The sequence below is a fragment of the Octodon degus genome, unplaced genomic scaffold (genome assembly GCF_000260255.1).
Source record: "Octodon degus isolate 3935 unplaced genomic scaffold, OctDeg1.0 scaffold00033, whole genome shotgun sequence".
NCBI classification, from domain to species: domain Eukaryota; kingdom Metazoa; phylum Chordata; class Mammalia; order Rodentia; family Octodontidae; genus Octodon; species Octodon degus.
In genome coordinates this window covers 18,004,723-18,018,553 of record NW_004524609.1, presented here as the reverse complement: position 1 = coordinate 18,018,553, position 13,831 = coordinate 18,004,723, and the positions used below count along the sequence as shown (strand labels likewise).

At 44.7% G+C, this 13,831-nt stretch overlaps 1 protein-coding gene across 4 annotated transcripts in view; it reads right to left on the bottom strand.

The window, feature by feature from the left end:
• The window catches only part of Tnrc6c (trinucleotide repeat containing 6C), a 153,323-nt gene that overhangs the window by 21,283 nt on the left and 118,209 nt on the right, over positions 1 to 13,831 (bottom strand). For 2 of the 4 annotated variants that reach the window (XM_023713929.1, XM_023713931.1), the window contains exons 8-12: positions 10,499 to 10,579; positions 9,330 to 9,387; positions 6,700 to 6,842; positions 5,269 to 5,418; positions 2,743 to 2,889 (exon numbers count right to left, since the gene is read on the bottom strand). In XM_023713929.1, coding sequence (XP_023569697.1) covers positions 2,743 to 2,889; positions 5,269 to 5,418; positions 6,700 to 6,842; positions 9,330 to 9,387; positions 10,499 to 10,579 — 579 coding nt within the window. The remainder of the gene's footprint in view (positions 1 to 2,742; positions 2,890 to 5,268; positions 5,419 to 6,699; positions 6,843 to 9,329; positions 9,388 to 10,498; positions 10,580 to 13,831) is intronic. The other 2 variants (XM_023713930.1, XM_023713932.1) reach the window with 2 other exon arrangements.

Below are 13,831 nucleotides of genomic sequence, written 5' to 3'. Positions count from 1 at the left end.
TTTGTTTTTTTAGATAGAGTCTGCTACATAGTTCAGGATGGCCTTGGACTTACTCGATACCCAGTCTGGCCTCAAACTCATGACGCCCTCCTGCCTCAGCCTCATGAGTGCTAGGATGACAGGTGTGTGCCACCATGCCCAGCCCAAAAGTTTTATTTTTTTACATTTTTTAATTAACAATATGCTTGAATCATTTCTTTGGATATCAAATTTATATGTGACTATTTGTATGTTGTTAACAGAATACAAATGCAAAAATGTACTATACTAAGTATTTTGTTACCAAGGCTGATAAGTCAATTTAAAGAAAAAAAACAGGTAATGTATATGAAAATACGGAGAACGTTGTGAGACGGCACAGAGATGACTAGTACTAGGGATATACTAGCTGGCACAGCGCACTAACTGCAGGCTTCTGCCTCTGCCCCTCAAGTTAGCTGTGGCTCTGGCACTCGTCTGGGCACTGGGAGACGACTGGAAGTGGCCTGTGCAGTCTCCAGCCATCACATGAATGGGCCATCCCTGCCTTTCTTCTCTTTTTCACTGTGGTCAGGAATTACCTGTGGCAGAGCTGCCTGCAAGCTGTGAGCTGCCCTGTCTTCACTGCCACAGGACAGCAGGGTGTGATCCTGGTTAAGCCATTGTCCTCTGCGGCCTGTCTGTTACAGTAGTTCCCTCTGTGTCCTCACTAATGCACTTAACGATTATTCCACCAGCTTCTGTACTTCTCAACTGAGTAATCAAAACACGGCTTTAAACCCTTATGGACTGGTAATTACTTCCGGCAAATTCCCTCATACATCCTGTTCTTTTCTCTGTGCCAACACAGTCTTCCCATGTGCTATGCTCTGAATGTTTGTCCCCCAAATTCCTATGCTGAAACATAATCCTTGACACAGTGGCATCAAGAGATGGGACCTTTGGGAAGTGAGTGGGCACCCTCAGAAAAGAGGCCTGAGGGAGCTCGTTTACCCCTTTTGCCCCATGAGGATGTGCAGAAGGCGCTCTCCTTGAGGATGGAGCCCACCGATGCCGAACACAAGCTAATCACTGGGGGCCTGATCTGGACTATGCAGCCTCCAGAACTCCAAGTGATGGAGCCATGCTGCTTATGAATTACCCAGCCCAAGGTCTTCTGGTATAGAAGCTCAAAGGCACAGATACCATATGCTAACCAACTAAACTAAAATTTAAATTTTATGGACTACAGAAGATGGATATGGTGATGGCGAACCTTTTACTGATGAACATCCAAACTGCAACCCAAACCCATTTACTGATCACCAAGTGCCAACACTGCTATTAAACTCCAGTACTGAGGTTTTGGTTTAGGAAAAACCACTCATGCATTAACATCTTCTGTCTTAAAAGATAAGCAAATAAAATGCATGACATAGGTTTACACCATTGGTTAGAATATTTTTTTTTAAAGATTTATTTATTTGGTATAGGGTGTTACGTAGCTCAGACTCATAGTGATCCTCCTGTGTCAGCCTCCCCAGCGCTGGGATTACAGGTGTGCACCACCATGCCCAGTTTTGGTGGCTGGCATGGTGTGGGGCTGGTGCAGCACGAGGTACCAGGGATTGAATCCAGGTCCTTGCGCTTGCCAGGCAGGTGCTTAGACCGCTGAGTTATCTCTCCAGTCCCCATATTCTCTCTCTCTCTCTCTTTTCAGTTACTACTTGATGGGCTAGGTGGAAAATAAAGTTCCTTAGAAATCTCAAGTATCTTCTTGGTAATAGAAGTCACTTAGGGAAAAAAGTAGTTTTTCCTTTGCCAAAAGAATGGTAGAAGGTGATACAGACTTCAAAATGCTTCTGTTCTTCCCAAGCGGGGCTATGAGTCTCTGCCCCAGAATTATACATTGGGTAGAACTGTGAGTTAGCCCAGGCTCAAAGAGGTTATCAATATAAAGTAGTTTTTTTTTTTTCAGTACCAGGGATTGAACTCAGGACCCTGCGCTTGCCAGGCAAGCGCTTATTCTACTGAACCATCTCCCTGGCCAATATAAAGTAGTTATTGAGTGTTCTTACAAGTGTAGAGTCTGTTACATTATAATTAAAAACTCAGCATAAAACCTAAAATTATGGAATGTTCTAAAAGTAAATAATGTTAGTATGAAAAAGTGGATATCAGGCCTTAGGGCTATGTAAAACAATGTATTTTCTTTAGTTCCATTTGATTTTTTTCCCCTTAAAAATCTCTTCAGGCAAAATGACCTAGTACTAAACAAAGCTCCAAACCCACAATCCATATGTCCTCTTGTCCGTCATCACATGGGGTCCCAGCATAATTCACTCTTGGGTGGCTTCCTCAATGTCCCTCACAGAAGCCCTTCCTGCCTCTCTCCTAGTAAACTAGGGCCACCATCAGGTTCACTGAACAGCTTTCTCAAGCCAGAATAGGTGAAGTCATGCCAGCAGAAGTGTGCTGGGTGCTCTGTTCCCTGTCAAGAGTCAGAGTCACTCCAACCTGCTGATGCTTGTGCTGAGCTGAGGTAGCTGAGCCCGTCAAGAAGCAGACTCAGAGGATGTCTCTCAGGGCAGGAGAGTCAGTTACTACTTGATGGATTAAAATGACTTTGTAGGTTACAAAGGGAAAGGCCTCCTCTTTGATGAGGATTAATTTAGCTCTCACTTTAAAACAGTGCTTTTGAGGTAGCAGGAGACCACAACATGCGTCTGTGCCTATGCCCATGCCTGCGCCCACCTCTGCCTCCAGCTGGGGCACTGGTCTGACCTGAGGGGATAGAAACTGAGGCACTTGAGCTCGGAGGCTGGGCTGGGAGGAATTAAGAGGCTGCACTGGTGGCTGTGGCGGCTGCTGCATGGTCCTGGCTTGTGCTGCTCCGCTATTGCCAAACACACCCAGATTGCCACTCGGGATCTGTGGGGAGACAGAACGGATGGTCAGGAAGGCAGCAGTGAGGTGAGCTGGGTGGGGTGGGGTGACGTGTGTCCTACAGAGACGCAAGGCTGCTTCCGCTTCCTTTCAATCCCCCAGCCTCTGCTCTGGCACACTCAGGATCAGTGTGGGTCACACTGGTTACAGAGGCTGGAGAATGAAGCTGTTTTTAAATCATAGCGGCCACAGGACAGTGTGCTTTAAAATGTCACCTGATAAGGCTATCAACTTGAAACCATAACAGTATTTCAGGCATCAGCACTGAAGACATGGGTGTTTGGGTGACAGATATTCCTGAAGACTGTGGTAAAATGAAGAATAAATATGCGGCATAAATTACCATTAACCTGGAGAAGAATGATATTTTAATTATTTTTGTTTTTTGAGACAGAATCTTGTTTTGTTGTTTAAAATGGGCTTGAACTTGTGATCCTTATGCTTCAGTTTACCAAATATCTGGTAATAAAGATATGTACCACCTTGCCCAGCAAAATCAAATTTTCAAACAGGAAGCAGTTACTATTTCAACCAATCCTGGAAATGAATCAATTGGCAAATCCTGGTAGTTAACTTAACCCTGTGTTGAATCTAATACGTACTTTTTAAAAAAATGTATTTGGTTCAGGGTCTCACTACGCTGCTCAGACTTCCAATGATCCTCCTGTTTTCAGCCTCCCGAGCACTGGGATCACAGGCATGTGCCACCACACTCAGTGCGCCCGGGGGTGAGGCTAAGAAGGCATGTGGGGAACAAACACTGGTCCCTGTGCTTGCCTAAGCAGGCACTTACTCCAATGAGCTATCTCGCCAGCCCCATAAATACATTTCTGATGTACTGTGTCATGAGCCACCTAACAGACAGACGGAGTGAGACACACTCTTGAGCTCCCGTGGGAGAGCCTATGTCCTTACAGGGCTGCCAGTGCCCGGGAGTCGGAACATGAAATGCAGGCTTCCCACCACTCTCCTCCAGGCCAGCAATAGCAAGCACTCCAGGGAGTGCCCAGGACCAGCTGGGAGCTGCTGGGACAGACAAGACCTGGTAGCAATTTCCTGGGACCAGAGGCACAGAAGGGACTACTCTGCCTTCCAAAGCAGTATCTCGTTGAAGAGCAGAGTCCAGGCACGTGCAGCCCTCCCTGAGAAGAGCAGTGAGCAGGCGCGCTCTGCATCTAGGAAGCACTTTGCCTGGAGACCGCAGTTCACTGGACTCACAGAGGGCAGGGCAGGCAGTTGCACAGAGTCTACCTGTCCCAAAGATGCTCCCTGAGAGCCTGCCTCTTTCTCTGGGGAAAAGGGGGACGTGTGATTTTTTTCTTAATTGAAGACTGCTCAGCATCATTTCAACCAGCAGAAAGTTAGTGCCGTGGTGCAGTGAGGCGTTCAGATACATTTTAGTGACATGTCAAAATGAAGATAACTTTGAAGCATTTCCTATCACATACAGCCAAAGTCTAGAACTTTTTTTTTTTTAAACATTTATTTATTTGTGTGTGTGTGTGTGTGTGTGTGTGTGTGTGTGTGTGTGTGTGGCCAGCTCAGCCCACCAGGGGGCAGGGCTGGCTGGCATGTGGTGCTGGGGGATTGAACCGCGGTCCCTTTGTTTTTGCTAAGCTTGTTCTAAGTAGGTGCTTTAGACCACTGAGCCATCTCACCAGCCCCAGTCTAGAACTTTTATTTAATTCTTTTTTTTTTTTTTTTTGGTGCTAATGGGGCTTGAACTTAAGACCTTCACACTGAGCCACTGTCTTGGTTCTTTTATTTTAATTAATAATTAATTAGCTTTTCTTTTTTTTTGTATTTAGTACAGGGTCTACAGGGTCTCACTATGTAGATCGGACTCATAGTGATTCTTCTGTTTTCAGCCTTTCAAGCGTTGGGATTACAGGCGTGTGCTACCATGCCCAGTCTCAATCACCGTCTCAGCGTGCCCCATGCTTGGGATCAAACCCCACTGCTGCTAACTTTTCTTTTTTGGTACTAGGAATTGAATTCAGGGCCTTGCTCTTGCTAGGCAGCCACTAAGCTATATCACCAGCACTTTATTTTTTAAAAGTTTGACACAGGGTCTTGTTTAGGTGTTACTTTGCCTAGACTAGGCTTGAACTTTCTCGGTTTGAGCTCTGATCACAGCTTCCTAAGCTGACAGGTGTACATGAATACACTCAGCCCTGTGATTCAGTTCCTGACACCAGTAAATCACCCAGAGGCAACTCTACTTACATATTCTAGCCTTCAACTGCTCTTACATATTCTACCATTTAAAAATAGAGGTATGAGATAAAATAAGACAGTGTCTCCAACACAGCTTTTAAGAGGCTAGCGAGCAAAGACCACACCTGCGCTCTCCAGCAGCCTTACCTGTCTAGAAGAGTTCAAGTTTTGCATGCCCAGCCCTGAGGCAATCCCACCCAGGGCCTGATTGGGGAGTGCACTGTTGGAAAGGGGGAGCTTCAGGCTTGGGGAAGGCAAAAACGGTGAAGTCGTGGGCTCTTCCACGAGGCCGCCATCCTGGTTGGAAAAAGAAAGCGTTGAGCAGTGTGCAGTGCCCACCCACAAACAAAGCACCAAGCAGATTCCCAAGGAAGTTGAGGGATGGATGGGGAAAGAATTAAGAGATCGAAAACCGTGGATAACGAGGGAATGGACAGTATGGGTAAAACGAAGAGGGAAAAAAGAAAAAGAGAAATAGGATTAAGACACTGTGCTCACTTTGAAAACACTTAAACATATATATTAGCTTTTAGTATGCAGTACTGGGACCCATGACATTCTGCCACTCAGCTACATCCCTGCTGGCCCTTTTAAGTTTCTTTTACCTTGGCAGGCTTTTGCTGAGTTGCCCGAGTCGGCCTCAGACTGCGCTCCTCCTCCTGCCTCAGACTCAAGAGTACCAAGGATTACACATAGCCCCGCTTTCTGAAGCAGAACTTGTGGGAGCAGGTTCTAAGAACAGGCAGAATGTTCACTTGGGGATGTTAGGACCCCTTGTTGGAGCCTTTCTCTTCCTTAATTTATTATTTTTCTTCTTATTTTATCTTTTTTTGACACATGGCCTTGCTATGCAGTTCAGACTGGCCTTGAGCTCACTTTGTAGCCCAGACTGGTCTTAAACCCCCAACGATGCTCCTGCTTCAGCCTCCTGAATGCTGAGATTACAGGCATGCACCACCCCACCCGGTTTATTATCTTTTGTTTAACCTGTCTCTTTGCTTCAGTTTTATTTTTCAGGGCTCAACATTCCCACTGAATTTTATTTTTAAAAATGTTCTGGTACTGGGAATGCAATTCAGAGCCTCACGCTTGACAGGCAGGGGCTGTGCCGCTGAGCTGCATCCCAGTCCCGACTGGGTATAATGTGATGCTAGGGCTGAGCTCTGTCTGGGGCTGGGTGTCCAGGGCCTTCCCACAGATGCTGTGGAGGGAAAGGCCAGCGGGACGCAAGGACTCACACCCCACTACTTCCTTTTTTCTAAGGAGAAATATATGCAATATATTTCCAAGTGGAAGATCTGTGAATTTAAAATCAGATAGCAAAGCAGAAATTTGATGATCCTTGTCTATTAGATAAATTGAAGCACGCATTAGCCAAGTTCATGCAAAAATACTGGTTTTCAGTTCTAGCATTTTTTATCCCATATATGTGAAATAAATTACCTCTTTAACATCTATCTATCATCTATCTATTTTAAAAAAAATGGATAGGAGCGGCTTAAATGCAATAATACGAATTCAAGTAATGAAAATACCTCTTGCTACAAAAAGAATTGAAAGAACTGCCTAAATTTGTACCTTGTCAAGAAAGGTGGGGCGGTCCATGGAAGACTCTTTGGAGATTGGTGGGCGGCAGCCGAGGGGTTTGGTGACCATTCCATTATAGTCGGTCACTCCCAGTCCACGCTTGTCCATGTCCACCTTCTTTTCCAGCAGAGCGCCTGAGTGACAATGAAAGCAACACAGAAATTGAGTATGGTTACCAATGCTACACAGGACAGCCCTGGTGGCAGCCTCAGGAAGACAGCTCTTAATCCTCGAGAAGAACGAAGGTGTAACCAGGGCACATCTGCTCAGCACCATACTGCACGCTCACTTGGCTGGTCCCCATGCCTGAGGCTGTGCTCTGCCTGCCTCTGCCCTGTTCCCTGCTCCTATCCTCTGGCCATCCTGGCCTCCACTGGCTCCTGGGATGAGCCCTGCCTGGTCCCAAGGTCCCCATGCACTTGCTTCCTCCCTCTTCCCATCATGTCTCAGGGGCTTTCCCTTCCTGATGACCCAGTTGGGCAGCTCTTCTCCCACCTCCTGACCATTACTTCTCATATACTGAGTGGTAACAAACACTGATTCTGTCCTTATGGCTCTTTCAACTTAATCACCAGTAGTACTTGTTTGAGCTATTTCACCTTTACACTATTTCATTTTTTTAAAAAATATTTATTTATGTATTTATTTATTTTGTGTGTGTGTGGCCAGCTCAGCCCACCAGGGGGCGGGGCTGGCTGGCATGTGGTGCTGGGGGATTGAACCGTGGTCCCTGTGCTTTGCTTAGTTTATCTTGTTCTAAGTAGGTGCTTTAGACCACTGAGCCATCTCACCAGCCCAAAGAAGATGCCTTTTTTTTTTTTTTTTTGTATTTTAGGGAAGGGTCTACAGGGTGGTCAGGGTAATCAAACTCGTAGTGATCTGCCTGTTTACAGCCTCCTACGAGTTGGGATTACAGGCACACATTACCATGCCCAGTCTTGTCTCAGTGCCCCCAGGGGTGGGGCTGGCACGGCAGGCCCAGGGATCAAACCCCCTGTTTCTGTGCCTGCTTGCAGGCTCTTTAATCCGCTGAGCTATTTGGGCAGCCGCTACACTATTTCATAATCTAAGAAGCTGGAATGTACTGCTTTAGCTCGTACTGATCTCTGAACCACATGCCATGGGCCCCTGGTGTGACTCTACAGTCTACCTCCAATTCATGGTGTCTATACCTGAGAATGTGCCTGCTCAGTGAAATTTATTTGTAACCTGAAGATTAGTAAACATCATAGCACTTATGCAGTTGTTTGTGGAAATGTGCAGACTGGCCAAATGGAGTCACCAGGCATTCCCATGGCCAGCTCAGGTCCAACAAAATGATGCTTTGCCTTTTTGTTTGGATCTCGTGTGGCCAAGTATCCAAATTTCGGTGGGCTACTTAGTACTACATTTTTCATATTTTTGTGGTTTTTGGTGGTGCCTTTCTGGGAAGATGTGTCAAGTCTCCTTCAGCCCTGTGCGTTGGGAGCTCAATGTCAATGAATCAACAGAGTTCATCTAGCAGGAGGAAGAGGAAATCACTCAACAAGTGCTAACATGACACCCACAGTCTTGTGGACAAGCTATGGAAAATAAGCAGAAACAGCTAGATTTGTGGATTCTTGAGATGACTAATTTAAAAAGTAAAGTGGCAGCACTATAGAGTCTGAAAGCAACAAAATTTGCCACATTACACAGCTCAAGAAGATGTCCAACCTTTCCTGGTTCATGTTTTATTACACAGAAATAGGACATACTGCTATGTGTGAGAAACATGTATGAAATAAGGTATCTAGAAACAGAAACAAAACGAGACTACAAATGATCAGTAGATAAAAACGTGCAGAGGAATCTTCCTTTGTATTTCTCTAGGGGAAGGGATTCAGTATTTGCTAATTCAGTGTCTGCAGTGGCTTAAGTATTTTTTTTTTTTAATTTTATTTATTTATTTATGTGTGTGTGTGTGTGTGTGTGTGTGTGTGTGTGTGTGTGTGGCCAGCTCAGCCCACCAGGGGGCAGGGCCGGCTGGCATGTGGTGCTGGGGGATTGAACCGCGGTCCCTGTGCTTTGCCAAGCTTAAAGTTTAAGTTTTTTTTTTTTTAAATTTTATTTATTTGTGTGTGTCTGCAGTGGCTTCATGGGGCATAATTACCAAGAATATTGAGAATGGACGATATTTACAAGTATGTGAAATAAAAAGTCTTTTATATAAAGCAGTTCCACTATGAGATTGCTTATTCTGATAGCAAAGCCCATTTCTCAGCAAAAGAAATGTGCTCAGCTGCGGTGGTGCCTCCATGGTCCCTAGATTGCCTCCAGGAGGCCAAGGCTGGAGGAGTTCCACTGGGACCTACAGAGGTCTGATGTGCGGTCCTAGCATAGTCTCCAAGTGTCATTATTCCCTCTCAAAACAGGTGGAGACATCTCACCAATCTGTTGGTGCACTGGAACAAACAAAGACGGAAATATGCTTCAAATACAACACTTGTCTCCAGAGCCCACCTGCCTGAGAGAACGAGTACGTGGTCAGTCCCTGTCCAGTGTAAATCCCTTCATTAATACAAGACTGTAAGATGCTCCTGAAAAGCCGAAGTTGGCCGAGACACCTGGTGAAGGTGCTCTTTGTGGGCCCTGTCACTTACTCATGGCCTGGTCAAGGTTCATATTGTTGCTCTTCAAGGCCTCTTCAGCTGGCTCTCTCTGTGGAGCAAAGCAAATCCTTGTTAGTGGGGTACACTGCTAACAGCATAGCTGGCAAACAGGTAAATCACTCCTGACTTGGCTTTTATTAGGTTTTGGAATTAGAAATGCTTTTCTCCACTTAGAAGTTAGAGATAACGTCTTTTAAATAGAAAATTCTTATAAGTTAGTGATTGACCTGCTAGCAACAGTGTCAGTCACTGGCAGAGTCAGAGCTCTAGGCTCTGTCTTACAAACTTTTCTTCAAGAAATAAATAAAGAACAAGTAAGTTCCTGTTGCTCATCATCTCTCTGACTGCAGCAGACTGATCTATACACAAGGCAACCTGGGAGCTCTGTGATGACCATGTTGCCTGGCCCCTGCAGGGAAAGGGCGGACCCTTCCCCACTGCAGACTGTACCCAGTGAGGTACATGAGGCCATTCTGGACCCCTCTTTTTAGGGACGTCCACTGTGATTGGAAAACAAATACTTATGTGAACCTGGGCTTGGAAAGCAGACACCTGAAGGCACTACACGATGAACACAGCTGGTGGCCTTTGGTCTCAGGATGCTGTCATCCAACCCCTGGATCAGCACACAGTTGTGTTCTGGGTACTACCTCACGCTAAATTCTTCTTGCACAGCTAAATAGCTTTTTTTTTAATAGCCTTGATTAGGATGCTTTTTTGGCATAAATGCTTCAGTCCTTCATACTAATTTTTTTGTGTGTGATCTTTATCAATCTATTGCATAAATTAATGAAGTAAACCTATGGAAATTACAAATCACACACAGTTTTATTCTACCACAAGTCTCTCATGCCTTTTTTCTTTTGGTGTGAGGAATTGTATTCAGGACCTTGCACTTGCCAGGTAGAAGCTGTGCCACTGAACTAGCTCCCTGGCCCATGCCTTTCTTAATAGAAAATGAATGAACCTTTGCTGGGGTTCAAAGCAGTGACCCCTCAGCCTAAATTCCTAGGTCAAAGAGGACTTATAAGCTAATTAATCAGTTCGGTTACTTGGTTTCTCAAAAGGCCTTTCTGCCTTGTCATAAACATCGAACACTGGTAAAAAAGAGGCTGTCTGCTTAGGAAAATATGGGACAGTAGTAATAAGGCACCAGTCACCGGGAAGCCCATGTCTGTGAGCTGTCTGATCAGCCGGCTCATGATCCAAGCCTCGTCCTGCTTGCCAGATGTCTTCATGCCCTAGAACAAAGCCCCAGGTGGAAGAAAAGGCCACAAGTTAGAAGTGAATGCATTTCTTTTAGAAATGAGACACTGCTGAAACTTACGGTTCTTTAAAAGTCACAGTCTCAGGGGTGAATCATGCTGGGCTCCACGACGTGCATGGTAGGATCTGTGGCTAACACTAGGAAACTACAGGTACATGTGCATGTCGGTTGATGTGTGTAACTTACAGACTTACAAAAGCAGGGCTATCACTTATTTTTCTCAGAGGATTAATTTGATTCATCACAAATATACACCGTTTCTATTACCAAATGATTACAAGAATACTCCCTTGTGGGTGGGGGAGATGGCTCAGTGGAATAAGCGCTTCCCTGGCAAGCGCAAGGGCCTGAGTTCAATCCCCAGTTTCGCAAAAAAAAAAAAAACCAAACCAAAACAAAAAAAACCCTCTTAACGAATACTCCCTTGAACTTGGTGCTATGCAATGCCTATTAAAAATTACATTTTTTCTTTTTTATAAGCTTCTAAATAATGACAAAATGCAAGAGTTCCTTTTAAAGAGAAAAGGGTAACAGAGAAAAGGAAGAACAAATCTATGAATTTCATTAACTATTCATTGCTTATAGCACTCAGGCGAGAGGAAAGGAGTAGGCAGAATGTTGGCGGGAAAGGAAAGACAGAGAAGTGGGGAAGGGCAAAGGGTACCGTGTGCGGGAGGCTCCCAGGCTCCCAGGCTCGGGTTGGAGGATCATTTGAGCCCAGGAGTTTAGGCCAGCCTGGGCAACACAGCAAGACAGGGTCTCTAAATAAATACATCCGTACGTCCTGCCCTCCCCATGTGCTCCATCCTGCTTTTAGAAATTAAGCCCACTTGAACTAGATAGTGGGGTACATAGAGCTATAAAAACTAACAGGTTTTCTGTCCCCAAGGAAGTAGCTTATATGGGGTTTATTTTAACTGTCAGTATGCTGCCAGAGCCAGATTAGCCAAAATCGTCTTATTCTAATTTGCTAATTTGGTAATTCTTGTCTCACTGTGATTGGATTACTTGCCAATCCAACTGCAAAGGACTTCCTTTTGAACCTATAACCTTTTTCCCTTATGAACAGGAAGTCTGACTTCAGTTTCTGGTTTCTACTTACTACTTACTGAACTCTTTTCTAATTTCTTTTTTAAGCTGCAATACATTTACAAGATTCAAAAGGATAATGTGCAAGAAAAGATTCTTCTTTCCACGCCACTTTCTGTGCTTGGTTCCTGTTCTAAGGGGAAGTCCCCCTCAGCAGAGTCTAATCTTCCTTCCAGCGAGCTTAGAATAGTCTACAGAAGCTGTTACATAGACTTAAAGTTGGTGGTGTACCAACCATTTCTGTTTCTTGCCTCTTCATTTAAAATACATATTTTGTTCTTTTTTTTTTTTTTTTTTTTTGACAGTGTCTTGCTGCACAGTTGAGGCTGGCCTTTGGCTGACTACACATCCCCAGGTGACCTTGAACTTGTTTTTTTTTTTTTTTTTTTTAGACAGTGTCTTGCTGCACAGTTGAGGCTGGCCTTTGGCTGACTACACATCCCCAGGTGACCTTGAACTTGTGACAATCTTCCTGCCTCAGCCTAAGTGCAGGTAATACAGATGTGTCATTGTACCAGCTATTTTGTTGATCTTTTCAAATCAATATAGAATTTTCTTTAAAATAATACTTAGCTTCCCATATGATGCATCTAGCCTAATTTACCCAGCTATCCCACCAATGCACATTTATTTTCATTTCTTTTTTTTTTTCAGAACCGGGGATTGAACTCAGGCCCTTGCACTTGCCAGGGAAGCGCTTATTCTTTTTTTTAAAAAAAATTATTTATTTGTTTATTTGTTTTGTGTGTGTGTGTGTGTGTGTGTGTGTGTGTGTGTGGCCAGCTCAGCCCACCAAGGGGCGGGGCTGGCTGGCATGTGGTGCTGGGGGATTGAACCGCAGTCCCTGTGCTTTGCTTAGCTTAGCTTGTTCTAAGTAGGTGCTTTAGACCACTGAGCCATCTTACCAGCCCCTGTAAGTGCTTCGTCTACTGAGCCCTGGTCCCCTATTTTCATTTCATGACTACAAAAATGTTATAATAGAGTGGAAACCTCTGGCAATGTGATGACACCTTGGTCATTTTGACAGACAGTATCATACAGCCTCCCCGCCTCCGCCTTTTATGCAGCTCAGGCTGCCTTTGAGCTAACTTTGTAACCCAGGCTGGCATCGAACTCACAATGATTCTCTCCTGTCTCAGCCTCCCATGTGCTAGAACTACAGGCCTGTGCCACCACACCCAGTCCTCCTTTTGGATTATGTTTACACTCCTGCCAGCAATGAAAGAGTACTGGTTTCACACAGCTCTGAGAGCAGAATGTGTATTATTTTATTTTTTTGTGCCAGGGATTGAACCCAGGGTTACCGAGCCACACCCTTACCCCCCAAGTGTGCTCATTAAATGTTTGGATTTCTGCTGATGTAAGAAATGAAAAGCAGCATCTCTCAGTATTAATTTAAGTTTTCTGCTCCCTTTTTATTTTCTGTGATAGAGGGGCTTGAGCCACGGCCTTCTCATTGAGCGACATCCCCCCAGGTGCTTTACTATTTTGAGATGGCATTGCTAGGTCACTCAATTGCCGAGGCTGGGTTCAAACCTGGAATCTCCCTATAACACAGTCTCTGAGAATGCTGGTATATGGTCTGCCTGAATTCTCTTTCTGTAACTATTTCATTTGCTAAGAGCTATTTGACTTCCTTTCTATGAGTCATCTACTGTTCACTTTCTTTGTTCATTTTTCTATGCGGTTACTGGCTAATGTTCAAAAAAAATCAGTCCCTAAAGACTTTGTTTTTGGAATTCAACAATGGCTGTTATATTGCATACAGTTGTCTTCAAGTTAATTGTTCAAATTACTAGACATAAGCAGGCAAAATTAGCCAAATAAACTAAAAAGGGGGGGGGAGCAAATTTAAGTTTTAACTGTTCCTTTTGATAGACCAGTAAAAATCAGCAGTGCAATTGTCCCAGCTATCCTGTGTATATACACATATATAGGGCTGGCAAGATAGCTCAATACACTAAGTGCCTGCTTAGGCAAGCACAGGGACTGGGGTTCGAACCCTGGTACCACATGCTACACTGGCCCCATGCCCCTGGACACACTGAGCCAGCTACTAAGACTGGGCATGGTGGCACATACCTGTAATCCCAGTGCTGAGGAGGCTGAGACAGGAGGATCACTACATTAAAGAAAT